At 38.8% G+C, this 16815-nt stretch overlaps 1 protein-coding gene across 1 annotated transcript; it reads right to left on the reverse strand.

Annotated features, from left to right (window-relative positions):
• Positions 1-615: 615 nt before the first annotated feature.
• Positions 616-5956, reverse strand: LOC309490028 (uncharacterized protein; the record flags this gene model as incomplete). The annotated part of the gene is made up of 3 exons (XM_082158972.1): positions 616-969; positions 3982-4122; positions 5905-5956. The coding sequence occupies 3 exons, from the start codon at positions 5954-5956 to the stop codon at positions 659-661; spliced, it is 504 nt and encodes a 167-aa protein (XP_082015098.1). The 3' UTR covers positions 616-658.
• Positions 5957-16815: the final 10859 nt, after the last annotated feature.

Below are 16815 nucleotides of genomic sequence, written 5' to 3' on the forward strand. Positions count from 1 at the left end.
GCCAGTGATTTCCCGGAATCAGAGATTGCGTTCACACACAACCCCTAAAGACATGTAATGTCTTAAGTTTGCTTATGAGCTGCGATCTCTCTCTCTCTCTCTCTCTCTCTCTCTCTGGAGAAACCACGCTTGTGCATTTTTAATTTTTTTCTCTGATTCATCATAAACTTGCGCATTACGTACCGTTTCACAGCTGGCGAACGATCCCGCGCTTCAGCGTCATCACTACGACACAGCATTATTACGGCTTTTGTCCACACAGCGCGCGTTCCTGCTGCGTCACGTGATTGTTGCGGTGCGTTCAAATACAGATATTTATTTTTAAAAAGACAAGTTATTTCGAGTCATTTACCTCAAGTCCGAGTCAAGTCTCAAGTCATGAATATCAAGTCAAAGTCAAGTCAAGTCTTTTATTAATATTTGTCAAGCAAGTCTCAAGTCCTAAAATTTGCGACTTAAGTCTGACTCGAGTCAAGTCATATGACTCGAGTCCCCCATCTCTGCTAAACAGACACACACACACACACACACACACACACACAAAAAACTAGCTCATGGGCTGAGCTGTACTAAAGGGGTGGGATGATTAGTACCACTAGAACACAAGCAGTCATAAGAAACAATGCTGCTTAAAATGTACTTAACTACTTTTCAGTAACTACTTTTTCAGAATGTCTAACAGGTCATTGGCCTGTTTCATAGCACATATGAGACCTGCATTTGGCTCTAAAATACACTGAGCCAAACATTTGTCCGCAAATTTTTGCAGACTGTCTCCTTTTTGGAAACCAGCCCTCAGGAGCTTGAACATGTCAGGGCTAACTGCAGCCAGCTCTGCAATTGGTGCTTGGTTCACAATTGTGTTTCGGTCCACTCCCACGCTGTTATAGGCATCTGTCTTTGTTGAGCCACTTTTGACAAGTCGGAGGACTTTGTGGTATCGCAAAACAGACTCCTCAGGAGTTCGTACTGGAATAAATGCATGAAAGAACAGAAAAGCAAATGAGGAGAAATCATTCCATAGACAAAGCATGCTGCCACTACTCACACAAATATATGCAAATAAGGTACTTTTAAGGCCATAGCACTGGCTTAATCAATCTAACCCAAACTATTCAATCATGTAGCTTTAATTAAAGCTGATCTATTATAACTAGTGCTGTCAAAATTAGTGCATTAACGCAGGCGATTAATTTTTTTTGTTTACGTTAATTATAATAGGTTTATGTGAAGATTGTTTTACGTTCACTTGAAATTTATATAGCTTCTAATTATACTGTAATGCTGAATGTCTATATCATTAATGTTTAAAAAAATATATATAATTTCAGAGACATCAGTAGCAGTTTTAATATCAGTGATACTAGGCTTCATAAAAAGATGCCATTACAACAAATATTTCAAATATACCGTATTTAAGTTGTTTCTACATTAATTTGGAGAGTAACTGTGAAATTATTACAATATTTAAAATATTAAAAACGTAGATGTTTTTAATCGCGCTTAATTACAGTTTTATAGTTTAATCATAGTTGTTTTTGTTTTTTTTTATCGATTGACAGCACTAATTATAACAAATTTTAAAAGAGTTACACAATGATGGAGAGACTTAAAAAGAAGTAAGGTGCATTTATTAAATATATAGATAGTAGTGCTGGCAGTAAACCATGTTTCAATTTCGAGACCAACATGTATTTTTCAAAAACCGCCATACCGCTGAAACTGCTGCAGTATCTATTCAATGGCTATGAAGAGCGCTATGTAGAGTGTGTCGAGGGCGGACCTCTATTAACTGCATACCCTTCTTACACCAATAGTAACAACTTTAACACAACAGTAACTCACAAAACCAACTCTCTTTAATACTGCACATACCATGTAGAGCCATTTGATTTGAAATAACAAAAATAGAGGCTATTACTATTGTACAGTAGAGTGTACTCCGATTAATAGTAATAATAAAGTCACGCCTGTAAAAAGTCACGCCTGATCCTCTTCCCACTATTGACAGAAGTGAGAGGAAGAGGATCAGGCGTGACTTTTTACTGCGCCGAGTCGAATTACTCCCAAAAGTACTATTCCGCCATAGATTATAGTTATCCTTTTTAACCTGCTTAGAAAAGCGCCACGTTTTATTTTGTAACTGTTTTTAAGTAGGGAAAACGTTGATGTGTTTGGTCACTTCTAAATTCATTGCTGTTAGATACCATTGAATATACTGGGCTAGGCTAAGTGCTATCAAAGTGTCGCCGCGCGCCAGAGCGATTGAGTGCACACACTGAGATGAGAGAGGTGTGTATCAACTCGTCTTAGTTAAGGGAATAACATAGTTTAATATGAAAAAAACGGTGGAGTATCCCTTTAAAGCAAAATTAGCCATAATAAAGGTCCAGTGAAAAAAACGTGATATACCGCGAAACCGCCAGAAAAAAAACGTGATAAAGATTTTGGGTCAAACTACCCAGCCCTAATAGACAATGAGTGTTTTCTGGTTAAAAATTATTATAACAACATAGGTCTCTGTGAATACATTAAGACACAATGGTAACCTGTACTGTAGTACCTCTTTTGAAATCACCGGCCTGTGCTCTCTTTGATTTCTTCTTCTTCTTTTTTTTTTATCCTTCTTTTTCTTTCGTGAAGGCTCTGATGAATCTGAGCTTGAGTCATCTGAAGATGTTGTATCTTCAGATGACTCCAGCTGGGATACTGTAGGGTTCTGGGACTGGATGTACAGATGTACAGGATGTACAGATGTACAGATAGTTATATCTTCTTTGAGTCTTGAAATACAGAAAAAAATAACAATAATAATAAATATATTAGTAGTCTATCGATACTGAAATATCTGAAGCACTTCCAATACTCATTTCCCGCAGAACAGAAACTATACCATCTACACTTTATCGTTCTCTCGTGATCTCTCCAATAGTGAGTTGACAAACAAACCATCCCTTTATCCACTCATTTCATTTGCTCCGAATGAATATTGTTGCTGTTACAGGGCTTGAATTTCAGTGTGTGACTGCGCGTATTGCGCTTAATTTGACTTGTTCCTGCAGATTTTGTATAATTACTCAGTATAATGGGTTGTGCGTCAGGTCTTAAAAAGACAGCAGCCTAATACCGGCTGCCAAATTATGGAGATATTGGAATCATGATAATATTAAAAATATCAATATCAGTTTTCCCCCATGGTATCGATGTCAAAATTGTGGTCAGTGAAAATGCTGACTGGCTAGTAACTTTGGAAAACCACTAGCCACAGTGGCTGGTGAGCAAAAAAAGTTAATGGAAAGCCCTGTATATTTTATTATACATATACATATATATATATATACTGTTACAATCACGCCAGACTCCACCCACACTCACTCACAGCGCACCTCCTCTCCTGAATACTGATCACACACACCTGCACGTCATCTATTCATCAATCACCTCCAGCACTTAAACCCCGCTCTCACTCTCACTCATTGTCCGGTATTGTTCGCATCTAGATGCTTCTCTGTATGCTTACCTCCAGGACTCCTCATACTACTTACCTGTTCCGTGGCTTCCTCTCCCCGTCTACCAGTCTTCCTCGTGGGTCTTCGTCTCCTGTGTCTTCTCCGGTTCCGGTAATCCCTCTCCGCTCTCCATCTGCAAGAAGGACATACTGTATCATTCAAGTCATCATCATCGGGACTATATTCAGATCTACTCACCTTCATCTGCACTCCGATCACTCATCTGGTTGTTATCAATAAACTCACATTACCTTATCCGTGTGTCTGCCCCTTCTGTGTTGTAACATATACAGGAAGTACATGTACTCTCATGAAAATTACCAAATGCAACTGTTTTTAAATAACAAAGTGAACAGTATGAGTTAATATTTTTTTTTTTTTTTTTTTTTACGTGTTTGAGTAACCTTTTTTCTTTGTGGCACAATAATCAGTAATTCCCAATTTGTGCCACAGGAAGGGATGGGGAACTTACCATCTTCCAGTCTCTCTCTGAGAAAGTTTCTCTCTTCAGTCAAAGACTCCACTTTTTCCTCCAGAGCTTGGATCTTCGTCTTCAGCATCTCTACTGTCTGTTTTGTTTTGGAAAGAGTTATATGGGCAGTTGGAGCCTCTTCTAAAAGACAAATCAAAGAAAAATATGTAGGCATGAACGAAGTGTGCAGGTGACAAGGAAATATTTGCATAGTATCAGAAATATAAAAGTTTTATGCAGCCCCTTGTCTCATTCATAGGAAAGTTGTAATATCCTTTCTTTAATTTGTAATTTCTAAAATGGTAGTATTTCCAACATTCAACATTTATCACAACAGGCTATCCTGTTGAGACATTTACACAGACATTTATCATCACAATAAGAACTAAACTATCTTTATAGGTAGATAGATACAACCCAATAATTCCAGAAAAGTTGGGACGTTTTGAAAAATGCAATAAAATCAAGAATCTGTGATTGGTTCATTATTTTTAACATTTATTTAAATTACAAAAGTACTAAAGATTTCCAATGTTTTCACGGACCAACTTAAATGTATTTTGTATATATATATATATATATATATATATATATATATATATATATATATATATATATATATATATATATATATATATATATATACACACACACACACATTTTTAATTTTATGGCTGCAACAGAGTCATAATAAAAGTGAAAAGATGAAAGACTATCCCAGTTAAAAGGTTTTAAAACTGTGATTGGATGTAAAATGTGCATCTTTGCCAGGAAAACTGGATCAAGGCATATTACTTTGTGTTAAATTTCATGACAGAATTGTCAGACAAAAAAAAAAAAAAAAAAAAAAACATTTCTCAATGCAAAATTGCAAACAATTTAGGTGTTTAACCATCTACCATTCATAATATTGTGAGAAGATTCAGGGAATCCAGAGAATATGGGATGAATATAGTATCAAAATGATTAACACGTGCAAGCACAGTTATCAATGAACTTGATACATGTTGCAGAAATGTTTTATCCATGCCTTTCAACTTGCGTGTGCAAAATTCTAAATTGAATGAATGTGTAGCAATTTGTACAAACAGCTCCGGGGGGTCTCGACTGATGGGTTTGTGCAAGACAAATATCCATAATTTATCAAAAATGACAAGCTGAAACTTGGGGATGGTATAAATGTTTGATGGATAGATTATTTAAACAAGGGCAAAATGATCCAAATTGGTATGCGTTTAAAGATTAATGACAGAACAATTACATTTTTTAAATCAGTTTTACATTTACATTTTACATTTACGCATTTGGCAGACGCTTTTATCCAAAGCGACTTACATTGCATTATCCTATACATTTATACATAGGTATGTGCAATCCCCTGGGATTGAACCCACAACCTTGCGTTGTTAACGCAATGCTCTTACCACTGAGCTACAGGAAAGCTAATTTTCCTAGAAAGCTAGTTTTCCCCCCACTGTTTTTGCTCACTGTTTAATTCCCCAATTTAAAATATAATTTTGCAACAAAAATCTTCAGTCATCCACATGCTTTTTGATGAAGAATGCTGATGGCTGTTAATACAAATATTTACAGTGAAAATGAGTTATGTTGTGGGCTGTTCTCACCTACAACCATTTGGATTGCTTCAGAAAAGATTGAAGTCACCTGAAGTTTTGGTGACCACTCACTTGTACTGAAATGACCTTAAATAACTGTTTTCCTAAATATCTTCATTTAAATCCAACAGAATAAAGAAAATCAGATGTCTTGGATGATATGGGAAAGTAAATTGTGAGAGAATTTTCATTTTTCGTTGAACTATTTCCTAAGGTTAAAAAAGTACTGTAGGGTTTTTTCTCAGAAGAAGTCTGGCTCAACTGGTGCAATCAATGTTTTGTCAAATCATTACTCTTAGACACCTACCTTGCACATCATTCTCCACCTCCTCCAACTGAGCAGGTCTGCGGACTGGCATCTCTGAGGAGTAGGGAGAGTAGAGTAAGGGGGTGGCCAAGTAGACATATTCTGACATGAAAACAATTTCCATCCAATTGGCTTCCTCCAGTTTGTGATACTTGTACTTGATATATATATATATATATATATATATATACAGGGTGGGCCATTTATATGGATACACCGTGGTGGCATGGGAGTGGTTGGTGATATTGAGGTCCTGTTTGTGGCACATTAGTATATGTCATGGTCACCACCCATCTTGAGGAGTTTGCCCCCTCACATGTACTGGTGTGCCACAAACGGGACTTTGGTGTCACCAGCCATTCCCATGTTGTTGCGGTGTATCCATATAAATGGCCCACCCTGTATATATATATATATATACACGTTTTTATGGAAGCTTATTTCCGCCATTAAAAAAAAGCACGTGGAATAAAAAAAAAGAGGAATATATATATATATATATATTTTTTTTTACTATAAATAAGGTAATTTTTATATCCCGCAATTCTGAGAAAAAAGTCAGAATTTAGAGTAAAAGTCAGAATTGCGTGATAAAAACGCGATTGCAAGACAAAAAGTCAGAATTGCGAGTTTATTTCTCACAATTCTGCCATCTTACAGTTATTAGAAAATTGTCAGAATTATGAGATGCAAACTTGCAATTGACAGAGAAAAAAAGAAAAATAATAAAAAGATAAATACTCGCAATGACCTTTTTATTATTTTTATGTATAACATGCTAGCAATACGGCCTCTACCACGTGCACGTTAGCTTTAGTAATGCATGTTACTTTAGGCAAACATGTCGAACGTAACTGTTAAAGCTTTAATACTCACCATACACATCAGAATTATATTTAGATGGTATTTTGCGATTTATCCGCTTACTTTTAGTGCTTTGGCTTGCCATTTCTGTCACAGTTACAGCGCTGCTGTCTGCCTCCAGGTGCTCGCACGCTTCTTGCTGCGTGTGCTCTGTCAAATGATGCTGTTCGTCATCCTCATCAGCAACCATTGGTTCCACTTTAATCACAGAGGCCTGACGCTCCCCCTAAACACAACGTGGAGCTCAGGTGGATCTTGTACATCTTTGCAGTTGTCAAATGATGTAACTAATGTCAGAGTGGGTGCTGTTCCATATATCTGAACTTTGTTTAAAATTCGCAAAATATTTACACCCCCCTTCATGTTCTATTCTGTTCGGTTTGCTATGCAGTTCGTGTAGGTGACCAGATGGTGGCATGGCTTGCTTTTCTTGTAACAGTTACTTCGTACGTAAGATTTAAAAAACGTGGCTGAATGAATAATATAAACAGTATTTTACACAAAACATTTATTGTCTTCACTATTTTAGATTATCTACTATTTCGTTAAAAAAGAAGTTAAAAATCATGTATTTTCTGGCATATGTTATCTATTTAAAGTTAATTTGTCACCAATAAAATATTAAAAAAACGTAACCCCTTATGTCTATTTAAAATTATAAATGTTCACAGTTAGTATGGTGTGAAAGTTAATTGGCAGATTTTCTGACTGAAAAAAGAATCAGGCAACCTCTAGTGCCACCCATAACAAAGATTGTAATCTTTTCATTTTTAAATGTTTAATTATACCACTACCTTGATATAAAAACGAGTTAACGCTATTGCGAGGTTTCCAAAAGTCGTAGAAACAGTGTCGTGCATTTATTATTAATACTTCCGATACTGAAAACCCCGGAAATGGTAACTTAAGAGTCCGCATTTTCGCGGCTAAATTCAGGGTCATGAGTTCAAGAAGTCATCAGTGTTGAGGTTGAGGCTTGGGTGTTTTTATGTACTGTATTTTTTTATTTTATTACTGCTTAAAAGCAAAAGCAAAAAAGAACATGAATCTAACGACAGAGCTTTTACTTCTGCTCATCGATAAGCCAACTAAGAGGACTACTGCTCGACTCGTAAAATGGCTTCAGAAAAAGAGACTTCTAGCAAGGAAGATGTTGTGTCGGATATGTGGCCGTCGCATGAAGATGAAAAGACGACATGATACATCAGACGGCTTTCACTGGTAAGTTATGTGTTCTATTAGATTTGTAAATTTCCCTTGGTGCGATTTTATTTGACCTCTAAAATGCTATTTTATGTCAATATACATGGTAACTTTCCCCACCTAACACCGTGTCTACACCGGGCGCGAGCGGCGTAACGCGATGCGTCAAATACAATATAGCTAATAACCCATTATAATCAGTATTGTCTACACTTGATGCGGCGCAACGCAATGTGACACAACACATTCCTTACAGTAAACTGATTCCCCTTTCTATTTCTAAATTCTGACATAGTCCAAGTGCTTTGCAATGGTCCATTTATTGTGTCTGGTGTAGACACGGTGTAACGCTACTGTGGCAATCTGTCATTGGCAGCCTAGTTAGACTGTAGTAGTCTATATGCTTTTGTTAGTGAACTATTTTACAACTAAATTTCTTTTTGGCTATTACATAATAGAAATGGTCGGTCACAGAGCAATACATACTTTTAATTACATTTAAAGTACAGATGATGTATCTAGATATTGTATTTAACATTGATTTAATATTACCTTACGGTTTATCCAGGGAATGCAGACATAAAAGCCACAGAGACAGAAAATGCAGTAGGACTGTCAGAGCAAAATCACTCTTTCAGAATTCAAAAAGATCCCTGTCTTCATGGATGACATTTATTTACCGGTAAGTCAGCATTGTTTCCCCAACCCATGTGGACTTCAGTAGGCTGCATGTTTGACCTGGCTTAGGGAGTAACTTCGCAATCAGGATACAAATAATTGGAACTTTAATAATTTACAGTTACATAAAAACAAAAACTATTAAGATTATTGGCACACTTTGACAAAAAAAAAGGAATGCATTTATTATTGCATTTTTCCAATTACAACAAAACAAATTCATCTTTTGACATAATGCAATGTAGATGTGTGCATGAGGTAAGAGTTACTGTACCTTATAGTTCTGATTTTCTTTTACCTGTCATCATGACTCATGTGAGTCACTTCCTGGAATATTAGATTAGATTAGATTAGATTCAACTTTATTGTCATTACACAAGTACAGGTACAAGGCAACGAAATGCAGTTTAGGTCTAACCAGAAGTGCAATAGCAGCAAGTGCAGGATATACAGTGGTTCCATAAGTGCAGAACATGGATATGTACTGAATAAATATAGAGTTAAATACTATTATAAACAGAATTTTACAGATAGATTTGTCCTATGAATATAATATACAGATAACTATTACTGTGAACAGAATTTACAGCTAGATATGTACTGAATATAATATACAGATGGCTATCCATACTGGATTAAATGTACCACATTATGTTTAAGTTTGTTTAATTCAATGCATTTGTTACTAATTGTGTTATTTTTAAATGAGCAGTCTCTTCTGTCATCACACCTAAAACACCCCATAACTTACGGGCATGTTAAATGAAGCAGTCTGTAATATGAAAAATAACTAAGCTATGCACTTCTCTTCACTACCAGGTTTTCTCAGGGCTTGCACCTCAGACAAATCGACATGATGCAAGATGGGATTGCAAGAAGTTCCCGAACTATGTCCAAGATGGCTGCAACGCTAAGAAAGGTCTGCAAGTGTGCTATGAGGCGTTATACAAGAAGAAGTGGGCAAATTATAGGACATCCCAGAGAATTTGCTGTTATTGACGAAAGCAGCTTCCGTCATAAACGTAAGGTGAGTTAAAGGGTGACAGCTCAGTGTTCTCTCCATTACCACAGAATATTCACATGCTGAAGTCACAAAGGATTAACCTACAGTGGAGATCAAAACTAGTGAACAATTTATGAACACTTGATTTTTTTCTAGTAGAACAGTGTTTTACAAGCTAAATAAAGGAACTTCAACAAAAAAAATTATTTTGATCAAAATTAGATAACCGCAATGATTGTAGCACGAATAAAGATTACAACAAAATTTTCTGACAATTACAGCAGTCAAATATTAGTAGGAAGTATACAGGCCCTTTCTTTGAATGACTTCAGCACATCTGCGGCCATAGGACATCACCGGTCTCTCACACTGCTATGCTGTAATCTTGAGACCTCTCCTCTTCCATTCTCTTCCACAGTTCGGTAACTGTAGTGGGTTTCTTAGCCATAACTTTGTCACAAAGGATTTTCCAGAAATTCTCAATCGGGTTTAGATCAGGTCTTTGGGCTGGCCATTTAATTATTTCAATGCTTTCAGCTCAGAACCGGTTCTCCTCTGTCCACTAAAAGTCGCTGCAGAGCGGGCTTTTAAGTCCAAATTCTCTTGAATGTTGAGAAACTGTATGTCGAGACAGATCCTTATCCTGTTCAGCGCTGAACTGACAAGCGATTCCAGCTGCAGTGTTGAACCGATTGTCATTATCCTGTCCTCTCATGCATTTGTCTTTTGTGGATGACCAGCCTTTTGGGGGACTTGAATGAGTTAGAGACATTGTAAAGATGCAATATTCTAGAAATCACAGACTTGGAACTACGACTTCTCTTGCTATGGCAGAAAAGGGTCATCCCTTTGGCCTTCATCTGGACAACCTGCTGTCGGAGGGTTTCAGTCACTTTAGGATAGATCACCATCTTGCTAAGTCAGTGTAAAATTAGGCTGCTAGTTAAATAGGTGTGGCAGTATAGGTGTTTGACTTCAGGCTACTATTGGTTGCTTCAGGTTTATTTATTTGAGCCTATCCCAGCTAAGGGCGGCGCATATATATCTGCTCTGTAGTGAACCACGTCACAAAGCTTCCTTGCTTTTCCGGTTCCGCATGCTGTGAAGAGGCATGCGGGAAAATTGTTTGTGTGGTCCCATGCCATATAGGAGAACGAGTACTGTCTCCCATGGTTGATGTGTTTGCAGCCTCTTCACAGCATGCACATTGATTTATGGGCACTTTGGACTGCCGTGACTGGGATTCCTCGTACCCCAAAGGGGCAGTGTATTCTGCCGAGTGGCGGGGAGGATTCAGTTGCTGGGGTAACCTGTCGTTCGCTTGTTAATCACGGAGCGCTGCTGTTTTGCTGTTGTTTCAACTGGATTTAAACCAACGGAGTTATGTCAACTTCATTCAACTCTGGCTATAGCCAAATCGAAACTGCTAGTGCTTAAAACCGTATGCAGGTTGGCAAGGAGAGGAATATCGCCTTCCTGTAGTTTTAGTGTGTGTGTGGGCGCGTGTGTAAGTGTGTGTGTGCGTGCGAGCGTGTGTGTGTAAGCGTGTGTGTGTGGGGCTACGTGTGAGTGTGTATGTTTACAAGGAGAGTGTTGTGTGTTTGCTAATTGTATTGTTTTCTTTCAAATGTTTACTGTTTAATTAACTTGTTATTTTGTATCCGTTTATTGTGAACTGTATTTGATCAATCTATGTGATTCCTTTCTTTGATTTCATTTTGGGTTGAGTGTTCAAAAGCAAAGGGGTGGGGCTTGATTTGCTGATTACTTTTGTGCTGTGTATGAGCACCAGTGTGTGAAGGTGATATTAATTGTGTGTTTGGTTTTCTTTTGCATTTATTGTGCTATTTACTGAGTGTTTTGGTGCTCACTGAGTCCCCCCCTGCTGGTCACACTCGGTCCTATCATCTGAAAAAGTTGAGATTGTCTCTCTGTGTATTTATTGTGTATTGATGTTGTGAAGTCTCAGTGTTGAAGTATTATTTTGAACATTTTCCTTGTATCGTCTTTGTCTTGAATTAATTATTATTACTGTGACTAGAAAAATAAAACAATTATTTATTCATCCACGTCTTTTGTCTTATAAGAGGGAATTAAATCTGTGCAGCCTATTTATTAGGTTGGTATTCCTGGGTTAAGAACTCCCAGGTGGCGTAGTCATTACACTAGAAGATCTTTAAGAAAAATACTCTCAATGCCACATAGGGTTTGTCAGATAATTAAGAAACTGGATGCCAGATTAACACAAATAACTGGGAGGTATCTGACAGTGCTGTCTAATTTTAATCAGTGTTCTTTTCAAGTATCTCATTTAAGTTTTTATACTGCGCTTCAGAATATATGAAATATGCTTAAAAAACTACACTTTCACTCCTGTTCAGATAACTTCAAATTACCTCGAAATTTAAGACATTGTAGGTTGTTCTCTAATATTGATCTCCACTGTATTTTAATAATCACTTTTGTGTATTAAGTTAACCCAATTACAACCATTTAAAAAAAAATTGTTTAAAGGACAAGTTCGGTATTTTACACTTAAAGCCCTGTTTTCAGATCGTTTCTGATGAAATACAATGGTTAAGATTGAAATTTGGACAAATGCTGCTGGCCCGAGAATTTTCGGTTTCTGTGGTAGCAGCCCCCCACCCCCACCCCCACAATGGTTGCATAGGTGCACTGGAATAATCCTTCCTAAAACGCATTAAACTTTCATTTACAAAGACGTGAAACTCACCGAGTGGTCAGGGGTGTTCACTGATATGCTCACACAAAAATCGCTGCAAAAGATGCTTTCCAACAGGTTTTATCGTAGTTTTTGTCCAACTCCATTGACTTGTATTGGAGTAAAAACTACGATAAAACCTGTTGGAAAGCATCTTTTGCAGCGAAAAAAATGGGTCTTCGGCATACTAGGAGTAAAGGATGAGTGACGGCATCCAGTCTTACGACTTGTAAAGAGAAGAGGAAGGCAGAATCTTGTACCAATCGTGGTCAAGCATGTGCGACCTGGCACCACCATTATAAGTGATGAATGGAGAGCTTATAGAGGTGCATTAGCTGTCATGGGCTACACTCACTTTAGAGTAAATCACAGACAGTGGTTCGTGGATCCCCATAGTGGAGCCCACACCCAGCATCTCGAGAGAGCATGGCTAAAGTACAAGTCTACTATTTGGAGACTTAGAGGAAACAGAACAGAAAAAATCCTGAAGCAACACCTCTCGGTCATTGAATGGACTCACTGGCTGGCTGTCAAACATAGCCAGGGTCCCCTTGGTAGACTGTTAAAAGACATTCGTCATCACTATCCAGTGTAGGAGTTTACCACAAAACACACGTTTTTTAAAAAAAAATTTATGACTTGGTGTTTTTATAAATCTGCTGCTTGCTTTACAGTTGCTGTTAAAAAATTAAAGGTGTTACATTACAATGTAATGTGTTATGGAAATGTGTTTTTGGAAAGTGTTTAATAAACAGCTTTTATAAACTCAAGTGATGGTCATTAATGATAAATGAATCATTAGCTAATGGTTTGCAAATATATAATTATGTTGTGACTTTACTTGTTGAGGCACATTATTATTAACTAGTCATTTAGTAATTGTAGTAATTTACACATGAATTTGCACTAATAATGCAGTAATTAATCATGTATTAATGCATATTAGTTTACCTATTGTCTGGAAGATGAAATACAAGGCTTTGGCTCATTGTGGTAATTAACATATTAATTAACACTATTAGTTAAAAAAATGAGTTATTAGGGAATTAATCCACAATGACATATTTAATTAATAACAATTAATGTATGAACTAATATATTAACCAGACATACTCTTAATTAATTCCTAATGTGGTAATCATTAATGAATAGCTTAGATAATCATGAGTTACACATTAATTCAGTATTATCTGTGCATTAGTTATTAGTGCACCCGTATTGTAAAGTGTTACCAAAACATTTTTAACACCTACTTAACTCAGACACACACAGACATCAACAATCAGCATATGAATCTCAACAATGGTGACAATCAAAAGATTCATGTCGCAATGCATGCTGGGTTCCAGGATAATATAAAACTCCCAGCATGCACTGCTGCATGAATAAAAAAAATATTGCCACCATTGTTGAGATTCATGTGCTAAATTGTGATATCTCTGTGTTTCTAAAAGACGGAGTAGATCTGTTTTTTGTTTTTTTTTGGTTTGAGCGTGATGTGTTAAACAAATGAGTCATTGTAATTTTTTGCTGTGGTTTCACAGTGGTGGTAATGGGACACTTTTGATTGAGGATTAAACTCTGAATGAGTGAGAATGAATTCCTTAGTGAATGAACAGGCAATATGATGATTTTGTCATCATAATCATTATAACCACAATCATTCATAAACTGTGTGTGTGTACAAGTGTGACTTGCACAAAACCAGCTCAAGCAGCAAAAGAAACCCTTATGTTTTAGCATCAGCATCCCAACTAAAGCAAGCACTGATCTCTATAATGGTAACTTCAAACCAAACATTTTCAATTAAACATCTTAATAACAACTTCTGTAGATGTATGACAGAAATAAAGTCATACTGGTTAATAATAAGTATAATAATGTGTAATGGCTGGAAATCAGTTGTAGTTCTTGTGTTTCTCTATATTCTGTTCCAACAGCAGGTGTTCATCACTAATGCTCAACAATCACTTACATATTCTCTTAATTATCTCACTGCAACACTGCATCAATGTTACTTTTTACTCTCTGTAGTGTGGATTTCCCTGTGGGGTTGAAAGGGTTAACAGTGTAAGATAAAAAAGTCACACCCACAAAATGTATTTTAACAGTAATAAACTGTAAGTTATAAAACAGTATATATACTGGTAACACTGTTGCCAGTATTTTACTGTAAAATCTTGTTTTTTGGGTCACTGTTGTGCAGAAGAGTAGAGCCTGTGCTTCAGTCCAGGAGAAGATCTACAAACATTGATGATACGCTGCTTGTTGCTTTATTTAAAAGGCAGTGATTGTGTAGTTGCTGGTCCAGTGGAAATCGTACTCGGTTACTAACGTAACCTCGGTTCTCTCTAGAAGAGGGAACGAGTACTGCGTAAGATATCTTACGCTAGGGGAAAATCCTTTTCCGCGAGATATTGAAGCCAAAAATTATCCTTAATTTTGTAATAATGCAAAACGCGTTGCAGCAGCAATGCAGACATAGGCGAGACAGCTCGCGCGCCTATTGGCTGCTCTGCGGCAACTGCAGCAGCCTATCGAGCGAGGCCTGGCGTGACGTCAGACCCAATCAGGGCACTTCGCGCCCGCTGCGTCACGTCCCGCCGAAATGGGCGTGGTCTAGGCCTATAAATATCGCTCGCAGGCAGCTATTATCTGGTTTTTCATCATCGAAGCAACCAGAGCGTGTGCATGCACGGCAAGATACGCAGTACTCGTTCCCTCTTCTAGAGAGAACCGAGGTTACGTTAGTAACCGAGTACGTTCTCTTACGAGAGGTCTCTCGTACTGCGTAAGATATCTTACGCTAGGGGACCCAATGTAAAACGCCGTGCATGCTGAGATCTGACACCAAAGACCCAAGGGCGAAAGCCCAGGGTACATATAGTGCACAATCACTCAGTGAACTCACAGGGAGTCCGGGAAGAAGGAGGGGTGCAGCCTCACTTTTCCACATAAAGTAGCGTCGATGGGACGCGAATTTCATCATACAGACAGGGCGGGGTACGGCCTGAGCTGATGGGGAAAAATGTGGGTCTTACACAGTTTGCCCAGCTTTATACTGTCGAACATTGAGCTGTGCTCAGCAAACGCAGCATTCTGAGCTGAACGCATCAGGTCAGATAATACTGGTAGTTTAGACCGACAGCAGCCTGGCCTGCAGGGCGGGAACCTCTAGGTTATAAAACCTTATAAATGTAGACGGGGAGGCCCAGCCTGCCGCCCTACAAATATCTTGCAAGGCAATCCCACTTGACCAGGCCCACGAAGAGGCCATGCCTCTTGTGGAGTGCGCTCTGACACCCAAAGGGCACTGCATGCCCTTGGAGGCATATGCCAGCGCTATAGCATCAACTATCCATCTGGATAGGCTCTGTTTCGACGCGGCTAGTCCCTTAGAACGTCCGCTAAACGAAACAAAGAGCTGTTCCGTGTGTCTGAAAACAGACGAGCGAGACACATAAGCTCGTAATGCCCTGACTGGGCAAAGGAGGCTCGCGTCTCTTTCCTCATCAGGGACCGGTAGGGCTGACAGAGAGATAATCTGCGCCCTAAACGGTGTGTTGAGGGATTTTGGAACATAACCGTGCTTAGGTTTGAGTATAACTTTTGAGTCATTGGGCCCAAACTCCATGCACGCCGCGCTCACAGAGAGCGCGTGCAGATCCCCTATGCGCTTCACTGAAGCGAGAGCCAGCAAAAACACCGTTTTGAAAGACAGGTGTTTCAAATCGATTGACTGTAAAGGCTCAAATGGCGCACCTTTCATGGCTTCCAGAACCGTAGAAAGGTCCCATACGGGGACTGAGGGAGGTCTGGGAGGATTCAGTCTCTTAGCCCCTCTAAGGAAGCGGATGACTAAATCGTTCCTTCCTATTGACTGACCAAGCGTTGTTTCTGAGAACGCTGCTATAGCCGCCACATAAATTTTGAGCGTGGAGGGGGCCCTGCCCCCATCCAACAGCTCTTGTAGGAATGAAAGCACCTCCGTCACATCACAGTTTGTGGGTGACACACCACGGGCTGTGCACCAGCCCGAAAACACTGACCATTTCGAAGAATAGAGTCGTCTTGTAGACGGAGCTCTAGCCTGCGTGATCGTGTTTAATACTCCTTTAGGGAGTCCAACATGTACCCGTTGATGGCCCAGACATGAAGGGACCATAGTTCCGGGTGAGGATGCCAGATCGAGCCGCGGGCCTGTGAGAGGAGATCTCTCCTCACTGGTACTGGCCACGGGGCAGTACTTGCTAACTGCATCACGGCTGGGAACCAAGGTTGTTTTTTCCAGAACGGTGCTACCAGCAGTACTGAGCATCCTTCTTCCCTGATCCGTTCTATCACCTGAGGCAGGAGACGGGGGGAAAAGCATAGAGCGGGCGGCGGGGCCACACATGGGCCAGCGCGCTCCTGCTCTTGGAGAAAAATTCTTGACAGTGAG

Source organism: Leuciscus leuciscus (assembly GCF_965113295.1).
Source record: "Leuciscus leuciscus genome assembly, chromosome: 25".
NCBI classification, from domain to species: Eukaryota; Metazoa; Chordata; class Actinopteri; order Cypriniformes; family Leuciscidae; genus Leuciscus; species Leuciscus leuciscus.